Raw genomic sequence first — 27543 nt, forward strand, 5'->3', positions numbered from 1 at the left:
ATCAGAAAGCAAGATCAGTCACTAACCTGGTGAGTCTAAACTTATCAGTTTTACTGACTGATGTTTGACACTGTATCTAATAGTTTCCCAGGACGACATATGATATGTAGGTATATGCATACTGAGCTCCTTATCCTCTCCCGTTGATTTCTTCTCCAATTTTTATACCTAACAGTTTCTCGAGAAAAAAAGAGGATATTTTCCCCTCTTTTAACCTAAGCTACACTCCTCAAAAATCTTGATGTTTATATTACCATCTTTCATATGCGTACATAGCGAAAATTAATAATTTTAGTAGCTAATCTATATTCAATGTTTACTGTGTTTTTTATGCTTTATATATACTTTTTCATTTAAACTTTATGGCAATAATACAAGGCAAAAACTACTGTCATCTCCATTTTACAGGTGAAGAAAGTGAGGCTTCTTTTGAGTAATTTGACTGATATCATAGCTAGTAAGAGGCAAAGCTGGCCCTAAATCCAGTCCTGTTTGCTTCTAAAATATTTCTTTTACTATTATTAATTAAAGTCCATGTTTATCCAGTTTCTTTTACTTTTGCCTGATCTTTTTCATCTGTTGTGGGCCCAGCTAGGATGCATTATTACATTTAATCACCGTGTCTTAGCTGTGAGTTTCTCAGACTTCCTTTTTCTCTAAAGCATTTTTTTAACCTCTTATCCTCTACAAGACCATGGCAATTACGATTCATTGTGCACTGCTAACAGTGGCTCTGGTCCTCACAGAAACTATCCAAAGCTATCATAATCCTCATTTTATAAATGATAAAACCGAGGCTTAGAGAATGAAAACTAATGGTGCAGGTCACAAAGCTAGTAAGTGATGGAGTTAGGATCCTAACCCAGGAATGTCTGATCACGAGTGTCATGTTCTTTTCAACACTCTAGTTTAGGTGGCTTATGTAAATGTGCCTTTAGAAAATACAATTGAATCCCAAAATCAGAGTTAGAGAGTTAGAGTGCCATAAAGATCTATATTTGGTCCAACTCTATTACCCTAACTAACTCCTTCTATATATTCCTCATCAAAAGTTCTAAGGACACAGTCAGAAGCCATCAGTGTCACTTAGCTCACTATTTCACAAAGCATCCAGTCAAGTTCTGTACAGTTCTGATCATTGGAACTTTGTGTTCCTCCAAATTTTTTTGTCCTTTGGTCTTAGTGTGGCTCTTAGAAGCCAAGCACAATCATCTAAACTTCCGTCTAAGAACTCTGCAGTCAGCCACCATGTCTTCCCCTAGACAATCTTTTCTAGAAAAGCATGGCATAGTGTGAATTTCCCACAACATCCTAATATCCAGATTTAAACCATAGTTCAGTGCAGAATCTTTATTTAGATGCAAGTCTTTATAGCGCATTATAGCTCAGCAATATGCATGCGCTAGACCATCAGAGCTCAGTAATTGCTCTGTTGACGGTTTCCTTGCTTACTGGTAATCTCTTACCACCGCTATCACCCTCTCCAACTCATCTACATACATCTTTAAATCAACAGGTTCCAAGGAGCCTAACACTTTAAATGAAGTAGCTCTCTCTAGAAAACCCCTTGAGACACAAGTTTGGAAGGTGCGGGCAACTTAAGAGGGATGCTTTCTTTGACAAACAAGAGAGTGAGCCATGGACACTCCCAAGACAGCTCTTTCCTCCCAGACTTCCCCACAGCGCTGAGGCAGACAAGCGCTTCCCCTTGATTCTGCCCAGGACAGTCAGCGTGTGGGGCGGGGCAGGGACGACGCGCCAGGAACAGGGCGGGTTCCAAGCCGCTGGTTTCCCTGAGATGCCACGGTGGGGGCTTGGGGACTGCAAGGCGACGCTATAGCGCCAGCGGCCGCCGCCACCGCGTGCCCGCCCCTCAGACAGGTGCTCAAAGCAAATCAGAGAGCGAAAGAAACAGGCGAGGGAATTAGAAGGAGTCCTCAAATCAGAGAGCGAAAGAAACAGGCGAGGGAGTTAGAAGTTCTCAAGGTGTTTCTTGCCGGCCGGTACCTGCGCTTCGTTGTCAATACCATGGACAGCGCCTGCAAACCAACTCAAAGGCGCTTGGATGCCGCTGGCTTCTGGCAGATCTGGCAGCGCTTTGACGCGGATGGTGAGTAAAAACAGCTACCTGTACAGCCTTGCTGAAAGGACTTAAGAGTTTCCACTTCCCCAGACGCCTTTCCTTGCAGGAAAAGTCCTCTTCCAGCGTCGTTAATGCAGTATGCCTAACAGATGTTCGGTATCCCGGAGTTGTACACCTACATAACTTATGAAAGTTCAGGGTGGAAGGGACTTGATCCCCTCTTTCTAATCTCTGTGTGTGGTGTACCATATATACAATGACAAATATCATTGTATATATTAGAGGCTTGTTGGCTGATGCTTGATTATCAAAAATCAGCCCTCTCTACATATGCTCATTTTTACTCAATTACTTTGTCATGTAACCCTCAGTCTCTCAAAAGGAGGGTGGATTTTATCAACTTTCAAAAAGACACCACTCCTACTCCCCAAAAAACTATTTGAAAAGAACTATTTAACATTTTCTTTGTCTTCATTAATAAATATTTTAAAAATATCTAATGCCTGTGTTTTAACCCTCAAAACTAAGATTCAATCTCTTAAATTTTTCCAAGATTGCAAAAGTCCTGGGTTCTTGTTTATTCAAAAGCTCATGTTTATTTGCAGATTAAAATTCGTGTATAAATAGCTCTCCTTTCCTAAATATATATATATAAACCCTAGCCCAAAGAATTTACTTTTGAATGTGTATTTGCTATTCAAATCCATGTCTTCTAGAGGTAGATGTTGGCATTTAATTAGAGTAGCCAAGAATAGTATCCCAGGGAATTTTATAAGATTAAAATTAAAAACAAATTTAGATGTTAAATGTTAAATATTAAATGTCACATATTATTCTATGTAAGTGATTTATGCATACCTTCTTGCATTTAGAAAAAGGTTACATAGAAGAGAAGGAGCTTGATGCTTTCTTTCATCACGTGTTGACGAAATTGGGTACTGATGTAAGTATTTGTGCCACTAAGCATTAATTTATGTGTCTCATAGTGATTTACAAAAAGCATCCAAGCCTTATGTTGATTTGGACCTATTAATCCCAACTGACCTCTTTTCCTTACATGCAATTTTTCTCCTTCTCCTAGCAACGCAGAGGGATTTAGGTAGGTTTTATAAAATGCTCAAATGTAACATTAGATGTGTTGGTCACTGACTTTTAGTGTGACATCTGTCATCCACTTAGAGATTTTTAATGATAGATCCAAGCAACTCTGTTTTGAATGTCTCCTTGGTTATGTCTCTGCTAATGGATTTAAACTCGGAGATAAGGCAGTTCACTTTGTTCAAAAAGGTGGAAAAAATGTTAAGAGCTTTAAAGTTCTGGGTATTTGGTGCATTTGGTACTATTTCAATATCAAACCACAAACAAAACTTGCATAATCATTTTTCCATTATTCATTTTATTAGACAAGGTAACGGATTTCTTAGGAAATGACAAAGTAGAAAATAACAAACAAACCTAGAGCCCAAATATAAATGTAAACCAATCAATCCAATGTCCATGTCCCTTCTTGATGTAAGTCTGGCCTTGAGAGTTGCAAATTAACTTTTGATAAGCCTTGTACCAAAGCAGATGAAAAATGCACACAAAGATGGGGTTGGGAAAATCTAGTGAAGATTTAATCAGGGGATGCATGGGAAGGAGAGAAGCCCTGGAGAAAGTCGCATTTAAAACAAATCGTGGTGACAGCTTTCCCTCAGATATAATTGTTTATGTGGAAGAACACTAAAGCACATCACACTTTCATGCGGGAGCCCAGTGAGCAGACCAAGCAACTGGAGGATGATGTTTCCAGCTCACAAGAAGCTGCCACCTGCCTCCAACAGCCACACAGAGCTCTTGGTCTCTCTCTCTATATATATTTGTGTATGTCTCATCTTCTCTCTTTTTATCTTTTTTTCTTATATTTCTGCCCATTTCACAGCTCTCATTTCCCATCATCTCTTGACTTTTTCTCTAACCACTCTCTCATCTCTCTGATCTCTATTTCCCATATGTCTCTCCATCTGTCTTTGTCTCTCTCCTGTCTCTTTGTTTTTCCTTCTTTCTATTTTCAGTCTGTTTTTCAAGCTTTCTCATTGGCCTTCCCCTCTCTTTTATTTCTCTTTTCCTCTCTATTTCCTATCTCTGTTTCCTCTCTCTTTGCTCTTCATTTCTTTTTCGGTTGCTCTCCTCTCCTTTTCTTTTTTCTTCCCTTATCTCTTTCTCTTTTTCTGCTTTGCTTCTATTGACTGCTGGCAATATGAAGGCTCACAGCATTCCAGAACCCCTGAGTGTGATGCCATCTTGTCAAACATGATAGGAGTATTTGAGGAAAACAAAAAGATGAAGGCAAAACCATTCCAAGTCTTGGAATAAACTGGACGGTCAAAAAACAAACAAACAAAAAACTAACTTGGACTTGGAATTTCACACCTTTTCAGATAGTTCCTTGCTTTAGTGATTTGAAGAAAAGGAGAAAAGTTGCTGTCAGTACTGAAACTGAAAGAGTCTTATTTTCAGTCTCGGGTGAGAGCTGGGGCTACCCAAACACACAGGTCTGCTGAGAACGCTGCGAGCTGTCTTCTTCTGGGTCTTTGGCTGACTTTAGAGGCATTGCTGCCATTAGTGAGAGAGAAGATGGATGCCATCTCTTGTAGCTTGGCTGATTTTTTTTTTAATTTATTATCATTATTTTTTAATGCCAGGCTCTCCAGACTCCTGTTTGTTTATTATTTAATTTTTTAAAATTCTTTTTGCTTTTTAGGGCTGCATCCATAACATATGGAAGTTCCCAGGCTAGGGGTTGAATTGGAGCTACAGCTGCCAGCCTATGCCACAACCACAGCAATGTGGGATCTGAGCCACATCTGTGACCTACACCACAGCTTGCAGTAATGCCAGATCCCTGATCCACTGAGCAAGGCCAGGGATCAACCTGCATCCTCATGGATCCTGGTCAGATTCCTTTCTGCTGTGCCGCAACAGGAACTCCTGTTTTTAACTTATTTAATATATTTTACTATTATTATTTTTTAAATTTGGCCATGGTGTGAAGCTGCTTGATGTAGAATTTCAGTTCCCAGACCAGGGATTGAACCCAGGCTGCAGCAGTGAAAGTGCTGATTTCTAACCACTAGACCACCAGGGAGCTCCCAGCTTGGCTGTTCTTATCACCCCTTCCTCATATCAGGTCTGTGGCCTCACCTTCCCACACATGGACAGTCATAGCCTTGGAGAAAAGGAAACAACAAATGACTCACCAGTGTCCTGTGGAACTGTGTTTCCTGCAGACTTTCCTGAGGCCAGAGGCAAAGAGGTTGCAGAGTCCTTAGGCTCATGGAAGTAAAATTTTGATGTGTTTAAGAATTATCTGTGGAGTTCCTGTCATGGCTCCATGGTTAACGAATCTGACTAGGAACCATGAGGTTTCGGGTTTGATCCCTGGCCTTGCTCGGTGGGTTAAGGATCTGGCGTTGCCATGAGCTGTGGTATATGTCACAGATGCAGTTTGGATCTGGCGTTGCTATGGCTGTGGTGCAGGCCGGCTGCTACAGCTCCTATTAGACCCCTAGCCTGGGAACCTCCATATGCCATGGGTGCAGCCCTAGAAAAAGACCAAAAAAAAAAAAAAAAAAAAAAAAGACATATTTATTACAATGCTGAGCCCTGGGTCCCACCTCTTAGGTATTTCAGTACATTTGGGGTCTGCCTAGGATCTTGCATTTGAAAAGCACTCTCAGTCACTTTCATCTTCTTTTAACCCACTGTTCCTTCCAGGAACAGTGAGACAGAGGACTGTAATATAATCAGGCCAGTCCTGCGGACCCGTGGTTGCAGCCCCAGGCACCTCTCCTCAGCACTAGCACTTGGCTAGGGAGAGAGCTTTCAGAGCCAGGGGATAAGCTGTTTAACCCATTAATCAGAAATGATGTCATCAGCCATTGTTTCCTTTCAAAAAGACTGAGGCATTATCCCAGTAACTATGGTTACAGAGACCTTCCTGGGCACTCTGTACCATTAGGACAACCACAATTAAGGGAACTGTTCCTCATTCTGGACTTCTTTCCTGCTGAGAAATGAGTAGGCCCTAAGGATGTCCTTAGGAAGAAGGCATGTCCCTTTCAGTTCAGGGCCAATCACCGTTTGTGACACCTACCTTTAATCAGTGATCCCCCAGTGAGCACAGAACCAGCTGCAGGGAGGCCTCCATGTCCAGGTAGCCCCTCACTCTGGTGTCTAAGCATGGCTAGCAGTTCTTCAGTGGCCTGAATAGCTCTCCTTTCCCTCCTGAGTAGAGAATCAGAGAGACCTCAGAAGGAATTTTAAGATTTCTAGCAGAAATCTTAGCACTGAGCCTGCTTGTAATTATGTGATCCTCACAGCCTCTGAACCATTCATGGAAAGACTGGCCCCTCTTGCTGCCATTTCTGTTACTCACCTCCCTCTCACCTCCATCTTTTTCTTTTCAAATGCTCAGCAATGGCTTCTGAACTAGGTCCAGATCTAGCTGGTCCGTGGCAGAGCCTCATTTTGTATGGCTATGCACATAATTCTTCATGTTCAGATTGCAGCACATCCTAGGCCTCTCTCAGTATTCAAAGATGTAAGTACACTGCTGGGGCCAGAGTCTCAGAGAAGGTTGGTGGGGTTGGTGCTGATGGGAAATCACAGCAAAGGGAGTCCTAGGTTCTTTGGCTTTAGGTCCAAGGGATAGTCATGAACTTTGTGGTTAGAGGTTTGAGAGGACAGAGCCAAGTTTCTGTGCCAAGCTGGAATTCCAAGGTGAGACCCACCTTCTTGAGTGATTCCATTGAAATTTTCTGAATGATGCATATACCCACCCATATAACCAAACCAACCACATGATCTATGGTGCCAAGACGAAAGAGGCTAATCTCTCTATACTTAGAGGAGTTTCAGATGCTGAAACCTGGTTGGCAGGGATAGTGTGGAATTATTAGGGAGAATAAATTTAGTATAACTGCCCTAGTTTGGAGTCTAGGAATCCAGCACTATTTGGGAATACCTGTGCCTCAGCCCCTACATTGAAATTCATTCTCCATTCTTGATTGTATAGATCATCTTTCTTTGTAATGACCCCGAAGTCCACTGACGAAGAACAAGTTAAGGTGGAGATAAGGTTATGGGACACCTTTGGTAGTTCAATGATGATTTTTTCCCTTTAGTTTCCTCTTTAATTATTTTCCCCTTCTAATTATTTTTTCCTTCGTGACTTCAAGATTAAGAGCATGAATTATGATAAACTGGGGGCCCAGGAGAGCTGGGCTATTCACTGAAAAATAGAAAAAAAAAAAAACCAAAAAAAAAAAAAAAACCAAAAAACAAAAAAAACCTCTGAGTTCTTGGGAAGAAAGTTTATATGTTCATTGCAATACAGTCTTTTGCCACAACAATTCAGAAAAATGTTCAAATTCATTCTATCAATACTCCAGTTTCTAAGCTTCTCTTTACTCATTTTTAGGAGCTCACAAGCTATGTCTTAGGATTCTAATTAGTGGTTATTTGTTTAAGGAATAACCATTACCTCCCCACCACCATCACCCTTTCTCTCTATCAGCAACTTAGTGGGATCACTTTCAATGGCTAAATAACTGTTTTCCAAATTAGAACATAATCATCAACCTTTATATTCTGAATATTTGATATCCTAACTACATTTTTTTGAATTCCAATAGCTTTAATGTGGTTCTCTCTGGCCCACTGTAGGATGCAGTCATGGAAGAAAATGTGTGGAAGATGAAGCAACAATTTATGGCTGCCCATGACGTCTCTAAAGATGGTCACATACAGATGAAAGAGGTACTTTTTATGACTGTACCTTTCTTGAATGTACTTTCGTGGGCTGTAATTTCCTCTGAAGAATTGTGAAAATCCTACATTTGATTGAAAAATTATAGCCCTCTACAAAGCATTTGGGTTAGATAACATTTTTGAAGCACTCACCTTTCCTTTTTTTTTTTTTTAATCAGGTTAGCAGCAAAGAGTATATGACTCTTTCATCATTTCATTTAGGTCAATCATATTTATACTTATTTTATAACCTGGGGAATTGATATGCTGGAGGCTTTTCAGTTACTTGATCTAATATTTGTCTCTTTGCACAGTGTCCTGTTCACATTCAACCTTAACATAAGGGAAAACTTACTGGAAGTAAATGAGTTTAAACTTCAGCATCAGCTCCCAGTGGAGATTGAAAAGAATATCCCTGAGCATCTTCAAAAACAAAACAGACAGCAGGCATCTTTACATCATCTCAACCCACACTTATTGAGTACCTGCTAAAACAAGGGACTGTGTTAGGCATGCCTTGAATAATCTATCTTTATTTTATTTTATTTTATTTTATCTTTTTGTCTTTTTAGGACTGCATCCATGGCATATGGAGGTTCCCAGGCTAGGGGTTGAATCAGAGCTGTAGCTGCCTGCCTATGCCACAGCCACACTAACTCAGGATCTGAGCTGTGTCTGCGACCTACACCACAGCTCACGGCAACACTGAATCCTTAGCCCACTGAGCAAAACCAGGGATTGAACCTGTGTCCTCATGTATGCTAGTCGGGTTCGTTAACCCCTGAGCCATGATGGGAACTCCTGAATGATCTATCTTTAACCTGATCATTTTTCCTTCCAGTTACAAAGAAGTTTACAGTTTAGAAAGAATTTCCATGCATATTTTATTACTTTATCCCCATAGTAGCTATAGAAAGTGGACATAGAACGTGATCTCTATTCTACTCATGAGGAAGCTAAGTTATTTTCCCAGCAGCATATAGCCAATAAGTGGCACTGGTTTAAGTGTAACCCACTTAGAGATATGAGTTTATATAGGTTTATTCTATATGGTTATGAACCCATACATAAAAATGAGCTGCTATGAAACTAAGACATTTACTTCATTGTCAAAATTACCTGCTAGAAATAGCACCTGAAATATGTATAGCTAGTCTCTTTATACTGTCATAGTTGGACAGTAAATATTATTATTTTTCATTTTATTTAATTTTTTTATTTTTAATCATTATTATTTTTGGCCACACACATGGCATGTGGGAGCTCCTGGGCCAGGGATCAAACCCAAGCCACAGCTGAGACCTATGCCACAGCTGTGGCAATGCTGGATCCTTAACTCACAATGGGAACTCCTGGACAGTCAATATTATTGATGAAAAGAGTAATTTTTTTTCCAGAAAGTTATAATAATAAGGCAAGATAATGTCTTAAAAAAAGACATTTTTGCCAGGAGGCTTGACTTTTCATAAAGCTAATAAGCTGAACTTTAGGTTTATGAGTGTAGCTGTTTCCAAACTTTTCACTAAAGGCAAAGATCATTTATGTAACCAACAACTGCATCATAGTCGATATAAAAGTGTCAGTGTATTCATTAGTGGAAAAGTAAGCACAAGAATCAAGCTAGAAATACCAAATTATTCATAATTACATGTTCACTGCAGCATTCTACAACCCATAGAATGGGGATAGCATGTAGTGCCCTCAATAAATATTTACTGACTTAATAATAAATGAATGAAACAAGGCAAGTAAAAAATGAAAAACTATGTTATTATCTTATCAATTGCTGGTAGACCTTCCTGAAGCAACTGGGAACTTGGCAACAACTTCAATGTCTGAGCCAACCATTTTGTCATGGAGTCCTGCCAATGAGGGCCATTGCGGTAGTTTGTAGAGAAGCTGTTACTACAGGACTGCTTTTGTCCTAACGCTCCTTAACAACTCATGAGTCTATGAATTTAGAGTGGCAACTTTTCTCCTCCCGTCTCCTGCTATACTACTGACCATTTCGTGTACTCCAATTACAGGTAGTTGTGATATAAAAGTCTGCCTGGACACATTTTAGATATTTTAACACAAAGTAAGATGGGGAAAGAAGGAGTCACAACTGAGAACCAAACTGAGGCTTCAGGATGATCTGTATATTTCATTTGCCCAGGGCTCCTCTATGCAACTCCAGTTAAATTGAAGACCTAGTGGGTTCTATAAACCTAAGACCAGTGAATTTCATTTTAATTTGGTATCTTAGCCTATGCCAGCCCATGTGAAAAGACACTTAGTCCTGAAGAACAATTCTCAGTTCCAGTTGACCTTGTCTGGCTGGGTAGGAAAAGCATAAAGTCAATATGGTGAAATGTGAAACCTTAGGCAAGTGACTTCATCGCTTTGAGCTCAAGTTCATCATCATTATCCATATAGTAGTACCATTTACTAAATTTTTAATATGTACCAGGGACTTTGCTAAACACTATATAAATAGTTCCTCATTTTACTTTTAGTCTTCACACAAACACAGGGTATAAATATTATCAACCTCACTTTACAAATGAGGAAATTGAAGCACAGAAGCATAAATTAAATTGTCCAAGATCAAATAAGGTGAACAATAGAGAAGGAATTTGGAGCCACTCTAAAGCCTATCACATACTGCATTGTGCTGCCTCCCATTAATAAAAGGGGGATATTTATACTTACCTAAAGGGTTGGTGTGAGACTTTAATGAGATGATAAATGAAAAGCATGTTGGCAGTGCCTGCTATGTTGTAGGTACTCAATATATGACATCTATTATTCACACGATGTGTCCTTGAGCTGACCCACATCCAACTGGAGAATATGAATTGGTTGTGGGCAACTCATTCCTATAACCTCCCTAAAGCATTTGCTCTGGACTCACTCTGTGGAATTGCACAAGATGCTGAGAGAACTAAGTTTAGAGAAGAAATGGCCATTGTTTATGAGGCGCAACTCAGGAAGAAGATGGTACTCACTGAAATACCCTAGGTTTGGCAAAGAACCCAGCCAAACATACCTATGTGCTGAAATAAGTATTATAATCACGTAGGGGAAGAAAATGTTCCCTTTATTCCTGGGAGCAAGGGAAGTTAATAAAGCTGGCACCCATATAGGAAGCTGGCTGGGGGAGTTCCCATTTTGGTGCAGGGGAAACGAATCTGACTAGTATCCTTGAAGATTTGGGTTCCATCCCTGGGCTTTCTCAGTGGGTTGAAGATCTGGCATTGCCATGAGCCATGGTGTAGGCTGCAGAAGCAATTCAGATCCCATGGTGCTGTGGCTGTGGAGTAGGCCAGCAGTTGTAGCTCTGATTTGATCCCTAGCCTGGGAATTTCTATATGCTGCAGGTGCATCCCTAAAAAGTCAAAAAAAAAATCTAGCTAGTTAAATTTATCACAAGTGAACCCACTTTTAAAGTATCATATGAATGCTAAAAATATAAAAGAATGTAAACCATAGCCAACACTCAAGAATCAAGCCAGACAGCAATCATTCCTGTTTTTGCATATGGCATTGAAATGATCTGTATATACAGCATCTCACCAGCACAGTATAGTGGTTAAACATGGGGGTACAGTTGAGGTTCTGACTCCACTACTTACTAACCACATAACTCTGGCAAATTCCTTATCTCTGTATAACCCAGTTTCCTTAGCCCATGTAAGCATTTAGAACAATTCATGGCACATATAAAAATTATTTGGTATTTTTATTTTCTACTATAATTATAGAGTTGATATAATATTGGATCTTCTTAAAATAGTGTCTGGGACATTTTAAGCACTAACGCATTATTAAACAATAATTATAGTTATTATTATCATTTTGGATTGTAAGCTCATGGAAGGCAGATACTCATAGTGCTTCATAAAAAGTAAGGGTGCAATCAATGAATCCAAAATGAATCCAGTGAATCCAAAATGGCAATCAAGGGTGGAGAACTGCAGGTTGGGCTCTCTATCATGAGAGATCCAAGCCCTTCTGCTCTCTGACATATTCCACTGGGCTTTTACCCAGAGAACACTGGCCAGTGTCACTGATTGCTCTGTCTCCCATTTTCTTTAGCTTGCCTGCCTATTCTTGTCTGAGGATGAAAACTTCCTTCTGCTCTTTCGCCAGGAAACCCCTTTGGACAGCAGTGTGGAGTTTATGCAGGTGAGTGTTTGGTCTCAACTTTATGGAAGATGAGGCCAGGATCCCAGCCCCTGCTGTGGCTTCTGCCACTCTTGCCCAGGCCCCAGGGGAGAGCTGCCTACAGAGGACAAGACAAGCAAAGCAACTCTTGGTGTGGAGCTTGGACTTTAGCCCCAAGCCCCAGGGTGCTTTCTCAGTGCGCTGACCTAGGCTGCCCCTGACTTGATAAACTCCTTAGCCTGGGGTAGAGGAAGGCTTAGATGAGGCACCTGGGAGGTATGCCGAGGAATGTAATGGGAAGGTGGGGACTTTGGAGTTTGGAGGTCATGTGCTACATCTAGAGTAAGTGAGATGGTCAATGGTAGAGCAGCAGATGGTATTTATCTTAAAATTTATTGTATTGATTGGGTTAGTAGATGCAAACTATTGCATTTAGTGGATATGCAATGAGATCCTGCTGTGTAGCACAGGGAACTATATCTAGTCACTTGTGAGGAACATGATGGAGGATAATGTGAGAAAAAGTTTATATATACATATATATGTGTGTGTGTGTGTGTGTGTGTATGTATGAATGGGTCACTTGACTGCAACAGAAGTTGACAGAACATTGTAAATCATCTATAATAGAAAAAATCTTAAAAAATTGTCTTGAAGTATAGTTGATTTACAATAGTGTATTTCTACAGCCAAGTGATATATACACACACACACACACAATCTTTTTCCATTATGGCTTATCACAGTATATTGAATACAGTTCCCTATGCCATACAGTAGGACTTTGTTGTTTATCCATTGTATATATAGTAGTTTGCACCTGCTAATCCCAAACTCCCAATCTACCCCTCTCCCACCAAACCTCCCCCACAGCAACCACAAGTCTGCTCTCTATGTCTGTGAGTCTGTTTTGTTTCATCTTATCTTTATTTTTTAAACTTTTTCCACTTTTCCTCCTTCCCTTCTAGTTTGTCAATTTCTCCTGTAAAGAAGAGTTTTCCCTTTCTCTACTCATTATAAAATATTTTGGATTCTTGAATTTTTTAAAAATTACATTTGCTATAGCCTATTACTATACTATATATTTTAAGAAATTCTATCTTGATGTCTTCATATCTGCTCAACTACAGGACCTTAAAACACTTTAATCTGGGGGAGGTAGCAGGAGGGATAAATTATGAGTTTTGGATTAACATATACACACTGCTATATATAAATTAGATAACCAACAAGGACATACTGTAGCACAAGGAGCTTTACTCAATGTTCTATAATAACCTATATAGAAAAAGAACCTGAAAAAGAATGAATATATGTGCATATATAACTGAATCACTTTGCTCTACACCTGAAGTTAATGTGACATTGTAAATCAACCATACTCCAATAAAATTTAACAAAAAACAAAAAGTCTTAATCCTAACATGTGTCTATTAGCTTACATGCCATTATTGTCCAGAATATTAGTTCTATCCTGTTGTCTTTAATCCCACAAATTTTATGCCAACAAGATTTGTTTCCCTTTGCCACATGTTTCCTATTGTCTTTGTACATCATTCCCTTTTTAATCTTAGGTATCCCGTCTTTGTGTGTCTTCTTCCTTGACTGTATCCTTTACCAAGAGTCAGTAAACTTTGCTTTTGTTTGCCCAGAAACCTCTTCATTTTGCTTTTATTCTTTAAAGATGGGCGCACGCAGTATTCACATTAAGATCTTTGGCCCTCCAATAGCTCAACTGTAGTAAAATTACAAAATAATTTAGATGGAAAATGTTTGGAGACCAGCATTAAAAAAACATGAAAAATGTTCTTTGTTACTTGAAATTCCCATCCTTCTGGTATATCTACTCCATTAAAGTTAAAATTTAAATCACACTGAATAGTTGATTTTCTAAGGCTGGCTGAATTCAGGCAGAAATGTTGGTGACAGGAACTGAAAGGGATGAAGTTTCTAGATGCGTCTCACTAAATATCAGTGTCCCTGCTGGATATTCAGACAGGAAACTGATTGCGGTCTAGAATGAAGGTCCTTGTGCTTGGTGACTCAGGTAACCCATTCTGTATCTATGGAGAATTTGTCAATTAAAAAAACAAAGACCTAGTGATCCTTTTCCATTTTATAGAGCACTTAGGGAACTTTTGCCAACTGGTGAGGCTGGAACATGGAATAATCAGAGGTGGTCAAAAATCACACCACTTACTAAAGAAAGTGGTGAGGTGTTTCTTTAAAAATGCTTAGCTGTTCTGCCTCCCAGTTTAGCAATTGTATCTTCAGTTGGATAACTGCTGTTCTCAAACCAATGAAAGGGTTGGCTTGTCAATGGGAATTATCAGAGGTGTTTTTTTCCCTTTACTGGGAGCCAAAGCCACGCAGGCAAGATTGCTTGGTTGGGGGTGAGGGGTGGGGTTCTCTGCCGGACAATTTATTTGGAGGAGTTGATCTTTTTCTTAAGGTTACTGCTATCTGGGGTTTTAGTCTTACGCAGGTGCCTCAGTTTGACTTCCCACCTTGGGTGATCCCTGCATTTGTCCCCTACCTTGTGAATGGTGTGCTGATAAAGCTGCAGGCTAGGTTATCAGAGACCAGTAGATGTCCCTGGAACAGCCTGGCTTCTATCATACATTTTGTGCTTTTCTACCACATTGGACCTCTTAGAGGTCCCTTCACTGTCCTGCCAGTCGAGCTATATATTTAAAGAGTTGTTTTGAGAGTATTCTGCCTTCTTAGGAATTTAGGACAAATAAGATTTCTCAGTTTTCCATATTGCTCCCATTTCAAGGCCATCCTTTTGCGTTTCCATTTCGAACACTCCCAGAGCTCCCTCTCAGAAAGTGCACTGCAACCCTCCTAAGTGGCTCTAAGTGAATGTGGTGAGTCATTTTTAGTGAGTTCTGCCCAAATAATAGCTGTCACCAAAAAAAGCCTACAATTCCCCATGCAAAGTCTTATTTGCACTCAGTTAAGTACTGTTATCAGATGCTGAACCACAGTAGACAGCAGCATAAGTTGACCCTTAATTATTTGAGGATACGTGGATTAATGGATTTTGTGTATTTCAGATCTGGCGCAAATATGATGCTGACAGCAGTGGCTTTATATCAGCTGCTGAACTTTGTGTAAGTGTGGCTGGAACTGTCCCTGGGTGAAGCGCGGGTTTGTTCAGCAGTGGGAACTTGATGTATTATGAATTTGATTTCTGTGTTTCCGAAAAACGTGAATATGAATTTGTTACTTAAAAAAAAAAAGACTTACTGTGTTTAGAAGGTTTAGAAACTGCAGGTGACATTGCTCGTTCTGAGAAAGAGACATAATTGAGGATTTATGACACTTTTTCATGCCTTAAGCTATTCTCTAAGTTCCATTTAAACAGTGCACCCTTTAAACAGTGACAGCCCTCCATTCTTGGATTTATGGCTTGCTAAAGGCATTTTATCTCCTCTTTGAAACAAATGAACCACAATCTTTAAAATACAGCCTCTTGAGATGTTTAGGTTTATTTTTAGATTAATCTTCTCACTAGGTAAAATGTGGCTCTTCTCTTGATGTCACAGAACTTCCTCCGAGACCTTTTCCTCCACCACAAAAAGGCCATTTCGGAGGCTAAGCTGGAAGAATATACTGGCACCATGGTAAGTACCTGAGCAGTGTGAGCTCTGTGAGGGCAATCTGCCCGCTGCCTCCCCAAGACCCGGAAACAGTGTCTGGCACAGAGTAAGCGCTCCTCGGTGTTCGTAGACTAGATTAATGCAGGAGAAAACCTGCAACCCTGAAAAACACAGGCTAAAACTGAATCGCTCCAGCCTTTCTCTTGGGATGTGACTGCATGTATTTGAGAGAAAAGGCTGTTCACTTATCCTTGGGGAGACATGGAAAGTCTGGTCAGCGTTGGGTTCCTGAGCACCAGGCCAACAACCTCAAGGCTAATCCAAGTCACGTAGAAACAACGAAACGTGAACCTAGACAGTCAGGACCAAACATAAGGGAGCCACTTCCTGCCACAATTCTACTCATTTAGGGCAGTGATTTAGAGCAAGTAAGAGTGAGACAGATGGGAGATGTGTGGCCCACTTCTGCCACTTACTAGCCTTGGGAAACTGTCAAGCCCCTCACCTTGATTTGCTTCATCTGAAAATGGGGATTAATAGGATCTAATTACCGTGAGGGCAAGGGACTTTTCAGAAGTGCTTTGCAGAGTATCCAGGAAACCATGACTGTTCAGCACCTGTTAGCTCGTCCTACAGTGGTTGTTGTGGGCCTTGTTGTCATTATTTCACTTGCCCCTCATGCAATCTGCATCCTAAATGATCCTGAGATTATTTCAGCATCAAATCTCCCTGGAAAATGAAGTGGAGAGATTGGCTTTGGTGGACTCATCTGTTTACTCTGTTTTGGTTCCTAACTTGATACTTTTCTCCCAGTTGCTAAGCAACCATTTGTATTGAATTGGTTCTGGCTTCTCTACTTTTTGTCTCCCTGGTACCCCTTCCCTGTCCCCAGACATGTGCTTCGTTCTAATCAAACACTAGGTTTCTTAATTAATAAGCACGGAAATTACTGGGAAAGGCTTAATTACTTTTGGAATGCTACACTTATTATAGAAAGAGTTCTTTTTTTTTTGGCCACCCTATGGCATATATAGCTCCCAGGCCAGGGATCAGATCTGAGCTGTAGCCATGTACTAAGCCACAGCTGCAGCAATGTCAGATCCTTAACCCACTGTGTTGGGCCGGGGATCAAACCCGTGTTCCAGTGCTCCCAAGATGCTGCTGATCCCATTGTACCACAGTGGAAGCTCCTATAGAAAGAGTTCTTGAGCAGGCCCATCTTACTGAACCTTCCATGAAGAGTTAGGGATAGGTATCACTGAGAAGAGTTTGTGGGCCCCTGTTAAAATCTGTACCACTATTTAGGCCTTTAATGGATACTTCCAAATAGCAATTAAATCACTCCATTATTTCAAACAACTCCTCTACAGTAATGGCACTATTCATGCTGTTTTACATATCTGATGGTTGGGACTTTGAGAGGGCGAGTGACTAAGATACCACCAAGGTGAATTCCTAAACTCATTTAAAAATCCGGTTAACTTGAGTTCCTGTTGTGGTGCAGCAGAAACGAATCTGACTAGGATGAGGTTTCGGGTTCAATACCTGGCCTCACCCAGTGGGTTAAGGATCTGGCGTTGCTGTGAGCTGTGGTGTAGGTCGCAGACACGGCTCGGATCTGGCATTGCTGTGGCTTTGGCATAGGCTGGCAGCAACAGCTCAGATTAGACCCCTAGCCTGGGAACCTCCATAATGCCATGCGTGCAGCCCTAAAAAGACAAAAGACAAAAAAAATCTGATTAACTGGGAAATGTTGAATTGTCTCTCCTAAGGCACAAGTTAAATTGGATGTTGATGGTTTTCAACCCTCAACCATCCTGGCTTGCACTCTGCACTCTGAATATTGCCCCCAGCAAAGAGTGTCTGTCCTGGGAAGGGAAAATATGCTCTTGACCTTGGTAACTTGGAAATAGCCTGGATGGGAGCAAAGTTGATGCCAGGGAAAGAATCAAACCCCAGCCCAGGATCTCAATTGAGGAAATAACTTGGCCTCCTCCTATGTCGATCTGTTTCAAGAACATGCAAAATGCTGTTTGAAATCCTGAGTAAATATGGACTTAGCACTAAAGAGTGAAATGGGAAATGCCCCAGAGGCAGGGAGCAGTTTCCCAGCTACCGGGAGATCTCTAGTTTCCTTTGGACCTAAATTCCAGTGAAACCCTCTAACAGGATGAATCATCTGAAAACGGAAATTAGACTGAAACGGCCTGGGGGAGAGAATAACAAGGAGATTATTATTCTTCCAATTGAGCATTTTTTCCCACACTGATTTAGTACAATGTTAGCCCTGGCTCTTGTTATCTCAATTTTATCATAAAACAGGCACTACACAGTGGAACACTGGCATTTATAATCTCCAGCAGATTTCCAGCGTTTCTTTGAATGCCTTTGACTCTGAGGGGCTTCCAACCATCTCCAACTACCACCACCTCCAACATTAAGCCACTACCTTCTGACTTCTTAACTAGGCTATTTTTTCCTTCCTTTTCTTCACCTGGTTCTTGTTCATCCTTTAAGATTTAGTTAGATAGGAGTTACCATCGTGGCGCAGTGGTTAATGAATCCAACTAGGAACCATGAGGTTGCGGGTTCAATCCCTGGCCTTGCTCAGTGGGTTAACGATCCAGCGTTGCCGTGAGCTGTGGTGTAGGTTGCAGACGCGGCTCGGATCCCGAGTTGCTGTGGCTCTGGCGTAGGCCAATGACTACAGCTCCAATTCGACCCCTAGCCTGGGAACCTCCATATGCCGTGGGAGCGGCCCAAAGAAATAACAAAAAGACAAAAAAACAAAAAAACAAAACAAAAAAAAACATTTCAAAGCTATAAAGCCAAAGAACAAAACTGACAGAAAATTATCCTCATAAATAAGATTGTATCCATTTTAACTTAAAAAAAAAAAAAAGATTTAGTTAGATAAAATTTTGCCTGAGAAAATCTTCCATAAGCTTCTTCCTTGGTGGCTCCAAGTACCTCTCCTCTGTGCCCCTAGAGTATTTTGTGGATTTCTCCATCTTAACTTAATTAATTCCACAAATATTCATTAAAATCTGCTATGCCTGAGGCACTATTCTAGTCACCAAGGATTCAGCAGGGAGTGAAACAAAGGAGAGAATGACAATAACAAGAAACATAATAAATAATAAATTATATTGCATGATAGAGGGTAATGAGTGTTACAGGAAAAAAACGAAATAGTGGAACAGGTGGAGCCAGCAGGGCAGCCAGGATGGGATACTGGGGAGAAGGTGTTATTTTCAATAGGGTGGTAAGGGGAGTTCCCATTGTATCTTAGAGTAAACGAATCTGACTAGTATCCATGAGGATGCAGGTCTGATCCCTGGCCTCGCTCAGTGGGTTAAGGCTCCAGCGTTGCTGTGAATTGTGGTGTATGTTGCAGATGTGGCTTGGATCTGGCGTTGCTGTGGCTGTGCCATAGGCCAGCAGCTACTGCTCCAATTCAACCCCTAGCCTAGGAACCTCTGTATGCCTCGTGTGCAGCTCTAAAAACACACACACACCCACACAAAAAAAAAAAAAAAAAAAAAAAAAGAAGATGTGACTTAAGGAAGGCCCAGAGGTGCAGTGAGCAGAGACCCAGGGTCAAGGGTGGGCCTGGAATTTCTAAGAACAGGAAGAGACCAGTATGGCTGAAGCAGAGTAAACAAGAATGAGACAGAGATCAGACCATGTCCAGCTTTTAGGGCCACTGTGAGATCTTGGGGTTTTAGTGGGGGTGAGAGGAGAACCACTGGAGGGTTTGAAGCAGAAGATGCCATGATCTGGCTGCTATATTGAAAGGAGCCTGAAATGTGCGAGGTGGAAATCAGGAAGTCCTGTTAAGAGACCTTGTTCCATCCAGGTGAGAGACGATGATGGCTTGGACCAGGGTGGGGTAGCAGAAGAAATGGGAACTAAATATATCCAGCACAAATGAACATCTCCTCAGAAAAGAAAAACATGGACTTGGAGAAGAGACTTGTGGTTGCCTGATGGGAGGGGGAGGGAGTGGGAGGGATCGGGAGCTTGGGTTTATCAGACACAACCTAGAATAGATTTACAAGGAGATCCTGCTGAATAGCATTGAGAACTATGTCTAGATACTCATGTTGCAACAGAAGAAAGGGTGGGGGAAAAACTGTAATTGCAATGTATACATGTAAGGATAACCTGACCCCCTTGCTGTACAGTGGGAAAAAAAAAATATATATATATATTTTGAAGATGGAACCAGTGGGATTTCCTGATGAATCAGCTGGAAGTCAAGGAGGACACTGACACTACCTGTTTACGGATCTTATACTTCACTAGCCTGGGGCTTCTCAAGGGCAAGCCGGCATCTTTGTGTTCCCAGACCTCCTGGCACACTGTGGGCTACTTAAGACAAATCGTATGAACTGAATTTTAAGTTATCACCTAATGGACAGCTGTGAATAAACCCTGACAACATAAGTAAACTTTGCCCCTTGGGACCCTCCTGCCTCCCTTATCTTTGTTCTTTTTGACCCTCCACCCCAACTGTGGCTCTTGCTTCCGCTTGGGGTGTCTCACAGATTATACATTGCATGTGGCAGCATTTTGCACAGACCCAACGTTCCTCAAGCAATGCTTCATGTTCTGAATTTCTCTTCTTTTTATTTCCTTCTGAAAAACCAGACCCTCCAGGGTAGAGCCAGAAGGGTGGTGGAGGTGTTGAGCTCCATCCTTTTGGCTCTCACTTGGGTCCTTCATCACAGAGAGTCATTCAGAGGGACCATAACCACGCAGTGGGTATGAGCTGAGTCCAGGGACCAGAGACAGAGAGATAGGAGCCCCAAGCGGATGGTGAGAGGTTGGAGGAACCAGGAAAAACAAAGCCTGGAGGGAGGGCAAGAGCTGGAGGCAGCTAAGGAGACAGAGAAAGTCCAGGAAGGACAATCAGAGCAGGACAAGCCTAGGACCTGTCCCTGTGGATTCGGAAGTCATGTCACCTGTGCTCCTTTTCTCGAATCCAAGATGGTTTTTCTGGGCTGAGGGGCAGGCTCTCAAAGGCTGACACAGAATACCTCCTCCCTCACCAAATCACCCACTCTCTTAATGCTTTTCTCTCAGAAATTTTCTCACATTATTTTTTTTTTAAATTTTAAATGATTTTTATTTTTTCCATTATAGCTGGTTTACAGTGTTTTATCAATTTTCTACTGTACAGCAAAGTGACCCAGTCACACATACATATATACATTCTTTTTCTCACATTATCATGCTCCATCATAAGTGACTAGATATAGTTCCCAGTGTTACACAGCAGGAACTCATTGTTATCCACTACAAATGCCATAGTTTATATCTATTAACCCCAAACTCGTAGTCCATCCCACACCCTCCCCATCTCCCTTGTCTACCACAAGCCTATTCTCCAAGTCCATGAGTTTCTTTTCTGTGGAAAGGTTCATTTGTGCCATATATTAGATATCATATGGTATTTGTCTTTCTCTTTCTGACTTACTTCACTTAGTATGAGAGTCTCTAGTTCCATCCATGTTGATGCAAATGGTATTATTTTGTTCTTTTTTATGGCTGAGTAGTATTCCATTGTGTATAGATGGCACATCTTCTTAATGCATTCATCTGTCAGTGTACACTTAGGTTGTTTCCATGTCTTGGCTATTGTGAATAGTGCTTCAATGAACATGTGGGTGCATGTGTCTTTGTCAGAGAAAGTTTTGTCTGGATACATGCCCAAGAGTAGGATTGCTGGGTCATATGGTAGTTCTATATTTAGTTTTCTAAGGTACCTCCATATTGTTTTCCATAGTGGTTGTACCAATTTACATTCCCACCAACAGTGTAGGAGGGTTCCCTTTTCTCCATACCCTCTCCAGCATTTGTTATTTGTCTCACATTTAATTTTTAATGAATTAAATTTTAATCAGTTTTCTCACATTAGAATATGATCTGGTAAACTAGCTCACACAAAGATATGGGTTCATTCATTCATCAAATATTGGGGGAGAACCTGGCAGGGAAGATACAGTCTCTGAACTTTATGGAGGCTTCCAACTAGGAGAAAAATTGAAAAAGGAGGGAGAAGGAGCAAAAATTCACTCTGGTGTTTCCCTTTCATCCCCACTGTGCAGATCACTATCAGAGAGTACTGACCAGTAGGTAGAAGTTCTGTTCAATTTTCCCTTTAGTCCTTAAATGCAGCAAGTTTCACTTTGAGATCCAATTAAACTATTTTTGAAGTCTTTCTTATTTCTTCAAAAATAAGACAGATTACACTCTAGAGCTTCAGCAAAGGCAGGACAAGAAGAGGTAGGTGAGTGTAGTTAAATTTTTTAAAGATGTCTTCTTAACTGAGTACTGCAATACTTTATTTTCATTGCAACATAGCCAGTGTTTTTTCTAGTATTAAATATTTTAATCAGAATAATTGAGTATTTATTTTGTACTGAGTCCGGTGCAAAGCATTTTTCAAACATCTCATTTGATTCTCACAAGAGTCTTATGAAATAAGTATTTTTAAACCCTCATTTTACAAATGAAAAAAAACCAAGGATTATAGACTTTAATCAGATATGAAAAGGATGGAGTGGAAATTCGTATCCAAATCAAAGCCTGTATTCTCAAATATAGCATTCATGTCTGAAAGTCTAAATGTCAAATTATTAAAAAGAAAACTTTCAAAAGAGAGAAGGTAAAGCTCAATGAGAGATCAAGCAAAGATATAAATCCCTGTGAAGAAAGAGCAAGGTGAGAACAAAGGCACGTTATATTAGGGTTCTTTTAATATTTTTAAAGATAACATAATATAGGGGCTCTGACAGCCACAGCAGAATTCACTACCCAGAAAAATTGATTTTTCTCCCATGAAGTCCCTAAATAATCCCAAGAACTGACTTCTTATTAAACACCAAATAGGAAACAAATTAATGACAGAAAACAGGAAACGAGGAATTCCACAAAATTTCTCTGGGGAAGAGAGGAACACTCATTGATTGATTAAGTTGGGGAAGAAAGAAAGGGAAGAAGAGTGAACTGTGGTAGCACAAAGCCTCAGGGGTCACCTCAGTCAAACAAGCCATTGTGAGGGGGAGAAGTAGGCAAGGATGAGACCTGTAGAGTGTTCAGAAAATCAATAGCTGGCTGAAAAGAGATTATGCGCATCACAGATCAGCCCAACAGCCCTACTTGCCCAGAGCTCTTCTCTCCACAGCCTTCAGGTTTATATTCAAGAAACCTCAGGCTGGCAGCTTTTACAATAGAAGGTCTGAGCTGAAGAAAATCAATGAAATGAAAAAAAGAAATGACAGTGTCATATATATGGCTCTGAGGTTAGGTCCAGAAGCTTAAGTCCTGTGAGGTAGCTGAGAGGAAACTGAGTGGTCTCACCCAGCTTTGATTATCGAGGTTGAGAAATGTCCATTGAGCAAGACTGTCCTGTTATTCCTGTTACATGTGTCTGTTTCATTTCTAAAACCCTGTGACCCTTCTGTAGTTAACTGTAGTTAAGCGTTCATTGCCCCATGAAGATGGCCCCATGATCAGTCCAACTCCAAGTGGCCCCTCACTAGTCCTTTATGCACTGAGGCGACAGCCAAGAGTTGTCTGGTGAAAATTTCCACCCAAGAATCTGAATTTGCCCTAAAGACTAGATGAGTTTACCAAGACTTGGCCAATCTATTTTATTTTTCTTTCTTAAAGTATAGAGGCAACTCATACCTTTTCAATGAACAGATTTAGGAACTGGACTACTTTATTTTTTTTTTTTAAAGACTGTCTACCCCTAGAGACTTTGGGGTATGCTAACTTTTAGAAACTCAACATTCTGAAAAAAGACATCAGGATCTGAGCTCTAAGTGATACGTCAAGTGTGAAATCACTTTACTGTTGCTTTCATGGCTCTTTTTTTTTTTTTTAATTGAGCAATGGACAGAGTCATAGCAACAAGGCATTAAAGATTTGGTTCCAAGGTTTAGCATCAAATGCTTTACTTAAGAAATGCAATTGGCTAAATGAATTCAAATTGATCCAAATAAGTACTGGCGAGCTTGAAAGCTGTCTGGAACATGAACAATGAACAAGTCAAGGCAGAACATCCAATCAGAAGAGAAAGTTGAGGTCTGCAGACCTTGTCTCATCTAAACTTCTAATTAATGTTCTGTACAAGGAAGGAAACAATTAACAAAATCCAATTATGACATCTAATTACAAGGTGCTGCCAACACCTGGCAGGGGGAAGATTAGGTGTCTGAATAGAATGTTATTCGGTAATATTGAGCTTTTTAAAATGTAAGCTAATGCCTGTGGGAGATATTAAGCTCATGTACCTAATGAGAGCATGGAACATGAACTACTATAAAACAGCAAATCGAAATCTGAGAAATGCGGCAGGCAAAGAGAATAGCCTCATTCTCTACCCTAGACCTAGCTCTCATCCTTCCTGCCTGCATTAAAGCACTTGACTTCCTAGCTGCTTTTTCCCCAGCCCAAGCATTCTCCTGTCTGATCCAGGCCAATCTGAGACACATCTGGACTGTCTTGAAATCTCTTTTCAACTGTGTCTACCCTCATCCTATTAATGATCTCAGCCTTTCTCATGGTTTTAAATATCAGCTAAAGGTGACGACCTCCAATTTGTATCTCTGACTCACGGCACTTCTCTGATCTTCTTGCAAATACTTGGACGTGTGTCTCCACGAGGATGCTTAATATGCTTCTCAAACTCCGCATGTCCAAAATTGACATTCTGACCTGCCCCCACACACCTGCTCCATTAGTGAGCATCCTCATTCCAGTGAATGAGGATGCCCTTCAGGTTGCCCCTCCTTCAGGACTTACTGAAAGTCTTATCTCTTCTCTCAGTGTTCAGCGATTTTGTAACACATTGTTCTGGTTCTTTTTCTCAGTGATCATAGAGATAATGCTGAGTCTTGGTTCAGATATTTCAGATATTCATTTTTGCCTCTCCCATTATGCCATAATGATAATTTGGTGTACCATCTTGATAATTTTTGAGACTCTCTCACAGTGCCTCACATGTTGTTAGACACGTGGTAATTATTCAACACATAATTGTTGGTTGATAATTTAGAAGGGGGTTCCAAATTCTTGTTGAGATTGTATATGGCAACAATTTCCAGGCTTTTTAAGCATGAGGCCCTCTTTTTAAGGAAAAAATAACTGATGAGTGATTTCCAAGAATTTCGTTTAATTTAAAAAGTTGCCAAATAATGTATAGAATGTTGTTCTATTTGTCCAAAAAAAGTAAAAATAGACATATTAAAATGTTTGAAAAGTTTCTGGGGAGGATGCAGAGTACTGTGAGTGGTTGTTACCTTTACAAGAACAGGAAGAGTACTCTGTGCTCTTCACTCTGCTGAACTATTTGCATATTTTGACCTTGCATTACATCTCAAATTATCAATTAACAATTGCTTACAAAATTCACTGACTGCCTGTCCCGCTACATGGCAGTAATTGTATTTTTTTTTTTTTTTGGCAAGGGTGGGGGTGGGGGTGGGATGGGGAGCAAGTGACAGCTCATTTTATTCATAGTACTTGTATTTTAGATCTATGGTTTCTGGCAAGAAGTTAAACCAGTAATAGTTTAAAGCGAATTTGCATTTCATAATCACTATGGCATCTATAAAGATTTGAAAAATTAAGATAAACGTATTATTCAGTCTAAGGAGAATGCTAGGTAGCTCTACAGTGTCTGAGGGGTCTCTTGTCTAAGAAGGGGAACCACTGACTTACAGAATTTTAAGGAGTTTGTCAATAAGTTATTGTGCTCCATTTCCACGAGACTTTATGGACTCAGAAGTGTGTGGACTGAGCATGAGTTCAACTTTGGAAAAGCAGTGGTAGAAACATGAGAACAGTGGTAAAGGGCCCTTCACATGCTTTCAAAAATCAGCCCTTCAGAATGGAATTCCATTCCCACTGCCACCACAAAAAGCTACCACAGCCCTCCAGGAGTGGACTAATGTCATGAGTAAGGGAAAATCCTAGGCCTATATTTCTTGTTTTATACTCTGAGGTAGGGAAAATGTAAAGCAAGAGACTATATGCATGTGAATCTAGTGAATGAAGTGAATGTTGGTAACTTCAGAGTTGATTCCACTCAGTCATTTTTTCAATTTCTTTAAGAAAATTTAGATCATTGAGGTCAAAGGGAAATTCACATAAATAGAGGGGTTTTTTTTTTGTTTGTTTGTTTTGCTTTCCTAGAGAAAGGAGGGCAATTAGAAAAGATAAATACCACATCTCTGGCATAATCTATGGCACCAGATGTTTTATTTCATAACCAAACATGAAGCAAACCAAATTAACCATGATATACCCAGACTCTAAAGCTAAAAGTCTGGTTTTATGGAAAACACTCCAGTGACAGATTTGCTTAGATTCAAATCTTGCTACTTTCTTAGGCAAAGTTATCTTTCTAATTTCTTGCATGTAGCTATTTCTTATGAGTGCAGTGATGGTTGAATGAAACAACATATAATGTGTTGGCTGCTCTACAAATATTCACTATTATAGTTTTAAAAATTAAGAAGACATTATATCCCCTCCAAATTGTCAAACATTCAAAATTTGCCAAAGGTTACACTTCTGGAGGCAGACCTGTTTACAAACAATCTTTTTAATCCCTGAGATCATGAACTATTAGGTGTCTGCTCTTTCTTCCCACTCATAAACTGGTCATTTTCCAAGGCTTTTTCAAGTTTTGGGAGGAAGAAAATCCTGGTAAACTCGATAACTGAATTAGCAACCAGCTACTATTCTGCTGTTTCAAGATGGCTTCTTATGTGGGTTGCAATGAACTTACATATGAAACGGTGTTGTGGTGTGTGGGTGTTATCCAATTTGGGTGGTAGCCATACAGCATCCCTTGAGGAGATGCTAACCATCAGTTACTCAGGGGAGAAGTGCAAGGACTAGTGGATGAGATCCCTGGACCCCTAAGGACCCAGTTCTCCCACCAGCCACATGGGAACTTGCTCTGCAGGATTCTGTTTGCTGACTTAACCAGGAAAGTGCTTGGCATCACTCTTACTCCCCTTCGACTGCTTTGACAAAGCTGTGAAATCGTTATTTAACTTTCAGAGCTAGATGGAATCTCGGTCCTAATTTGGTCAGAGGTTATCAGACTGTTGGGTTCCAAGAAACCCCTGAGTTCAGAAGCAACACTTTGGGAGTGAGGGGGTATTTGGAGGATTTGGCTCCAGTTAACAGTCACCCACTACTTGTGCAGCTCCATTTCTTTGCTTTATACATTCAAGCACTGTGAAAAATTTCATTTGAAAATAGGGTTGATCTGATCAGGAAAGTTAAAATCATGGGTACAGTTATAGCTGAAGAAGCTGCACCCAGAGAGGTAATGACTTGCCTAAAGTGACGCAATGTCTGATTTCTGGTCTGGCCAACAGGCATGTCCCAAGCTTTCCTATTATACATATTTCTTGTAGTCACAGAGATCCTAGTCAACTAGAAGAGTAGACACAAGGGAGTTTGTATATTACTCATCCCCATGTATTTCTGATTCTGATTATTAAGTGAACCACATAGCCAGTTTTCTGATGGGTAGAAGCATAATTTATACATTGGTGTTCAGTTCTTCCCTGAACCAATTTTGAGCAAAGGGCTTTCCCTGCTTTGAGTAAGTTTTCACAGCAGTGAAGATGGGCTCATGTCTTTCAAGGTGAGTTACTATTTTGCTTAGAGCCCTAGATAATGTGGCTTTCTAAGAACGAAATTCTTCAGATGATGGTGTCACAGAAGATAACTCATGGCTCACTCTTTAGCAAAGTCTATCAGCCTCAGACTTTAACTGGATATAGTTAATGTTTAAAGGACACAAGTTGATGTGCAGTAGGTCCAGATGTGTAAAAATATATCCTGTTGTACACATTTGTGATGCCAAGATTTGGGGAGAAT

General features: G+C 40.4%; 1 protein-coding gene across 2 annotated transcripts in view; it reads left to right on the forward strand.

Annotated features, from left to right (window-relative positions):
• Window positions 1459-27543, forward strand: part of SCGN (secretagogin, EF-hand calcium binding protein) — a 43830-nt gene continuing 17745 nt past the window's right edge. The window contains exons 1-6 of one of the 2 annotated variants that reach the window (XM_005665639.3): window positions 1459-2110; window positions 2956-3026; window positions 7790-7882; window positions 12008-12043; window positions 15082-15138; window positions 15574-15651. In XM_005665639.3, the coding sequence (XP_005665696.1) occupies window positions 2029-2110; window positions 2956-3026; window positions 7790-7882; window positions 12008-12043; window positions 15082-15138; window positions 15574-15651 (417 nt within the window). In that variant the 5' untranslated portion in view covers window positions 1459-2028. Of the gene's footprint in view, window positions 2111-2955; window positions 3027-7789; window positions 7883-11953; window positions 12044-15081; window positions 15139-15573; window positions 15652-27543 lie in introns of both variants that reach the window. The other variant, NM_001077224.1, reaches the window with a different exon arrangement.

This window comes from Sus scrofa, chromosome 7, assembly GCF_000003025.6.
Source record: "Sus scrofa isolate TJ Tabasco breed Duroc chromosome 7, Sscrofa11.1, whole genome shotgun sequence".
In the NCBI taxonomy this organism is placed as follows: domain Eukaryota; kingdom Metazoa; phylum Chordata; class Mammalia; order Artiodactyla; family Suidae; genus Sus; species Sus scrofa.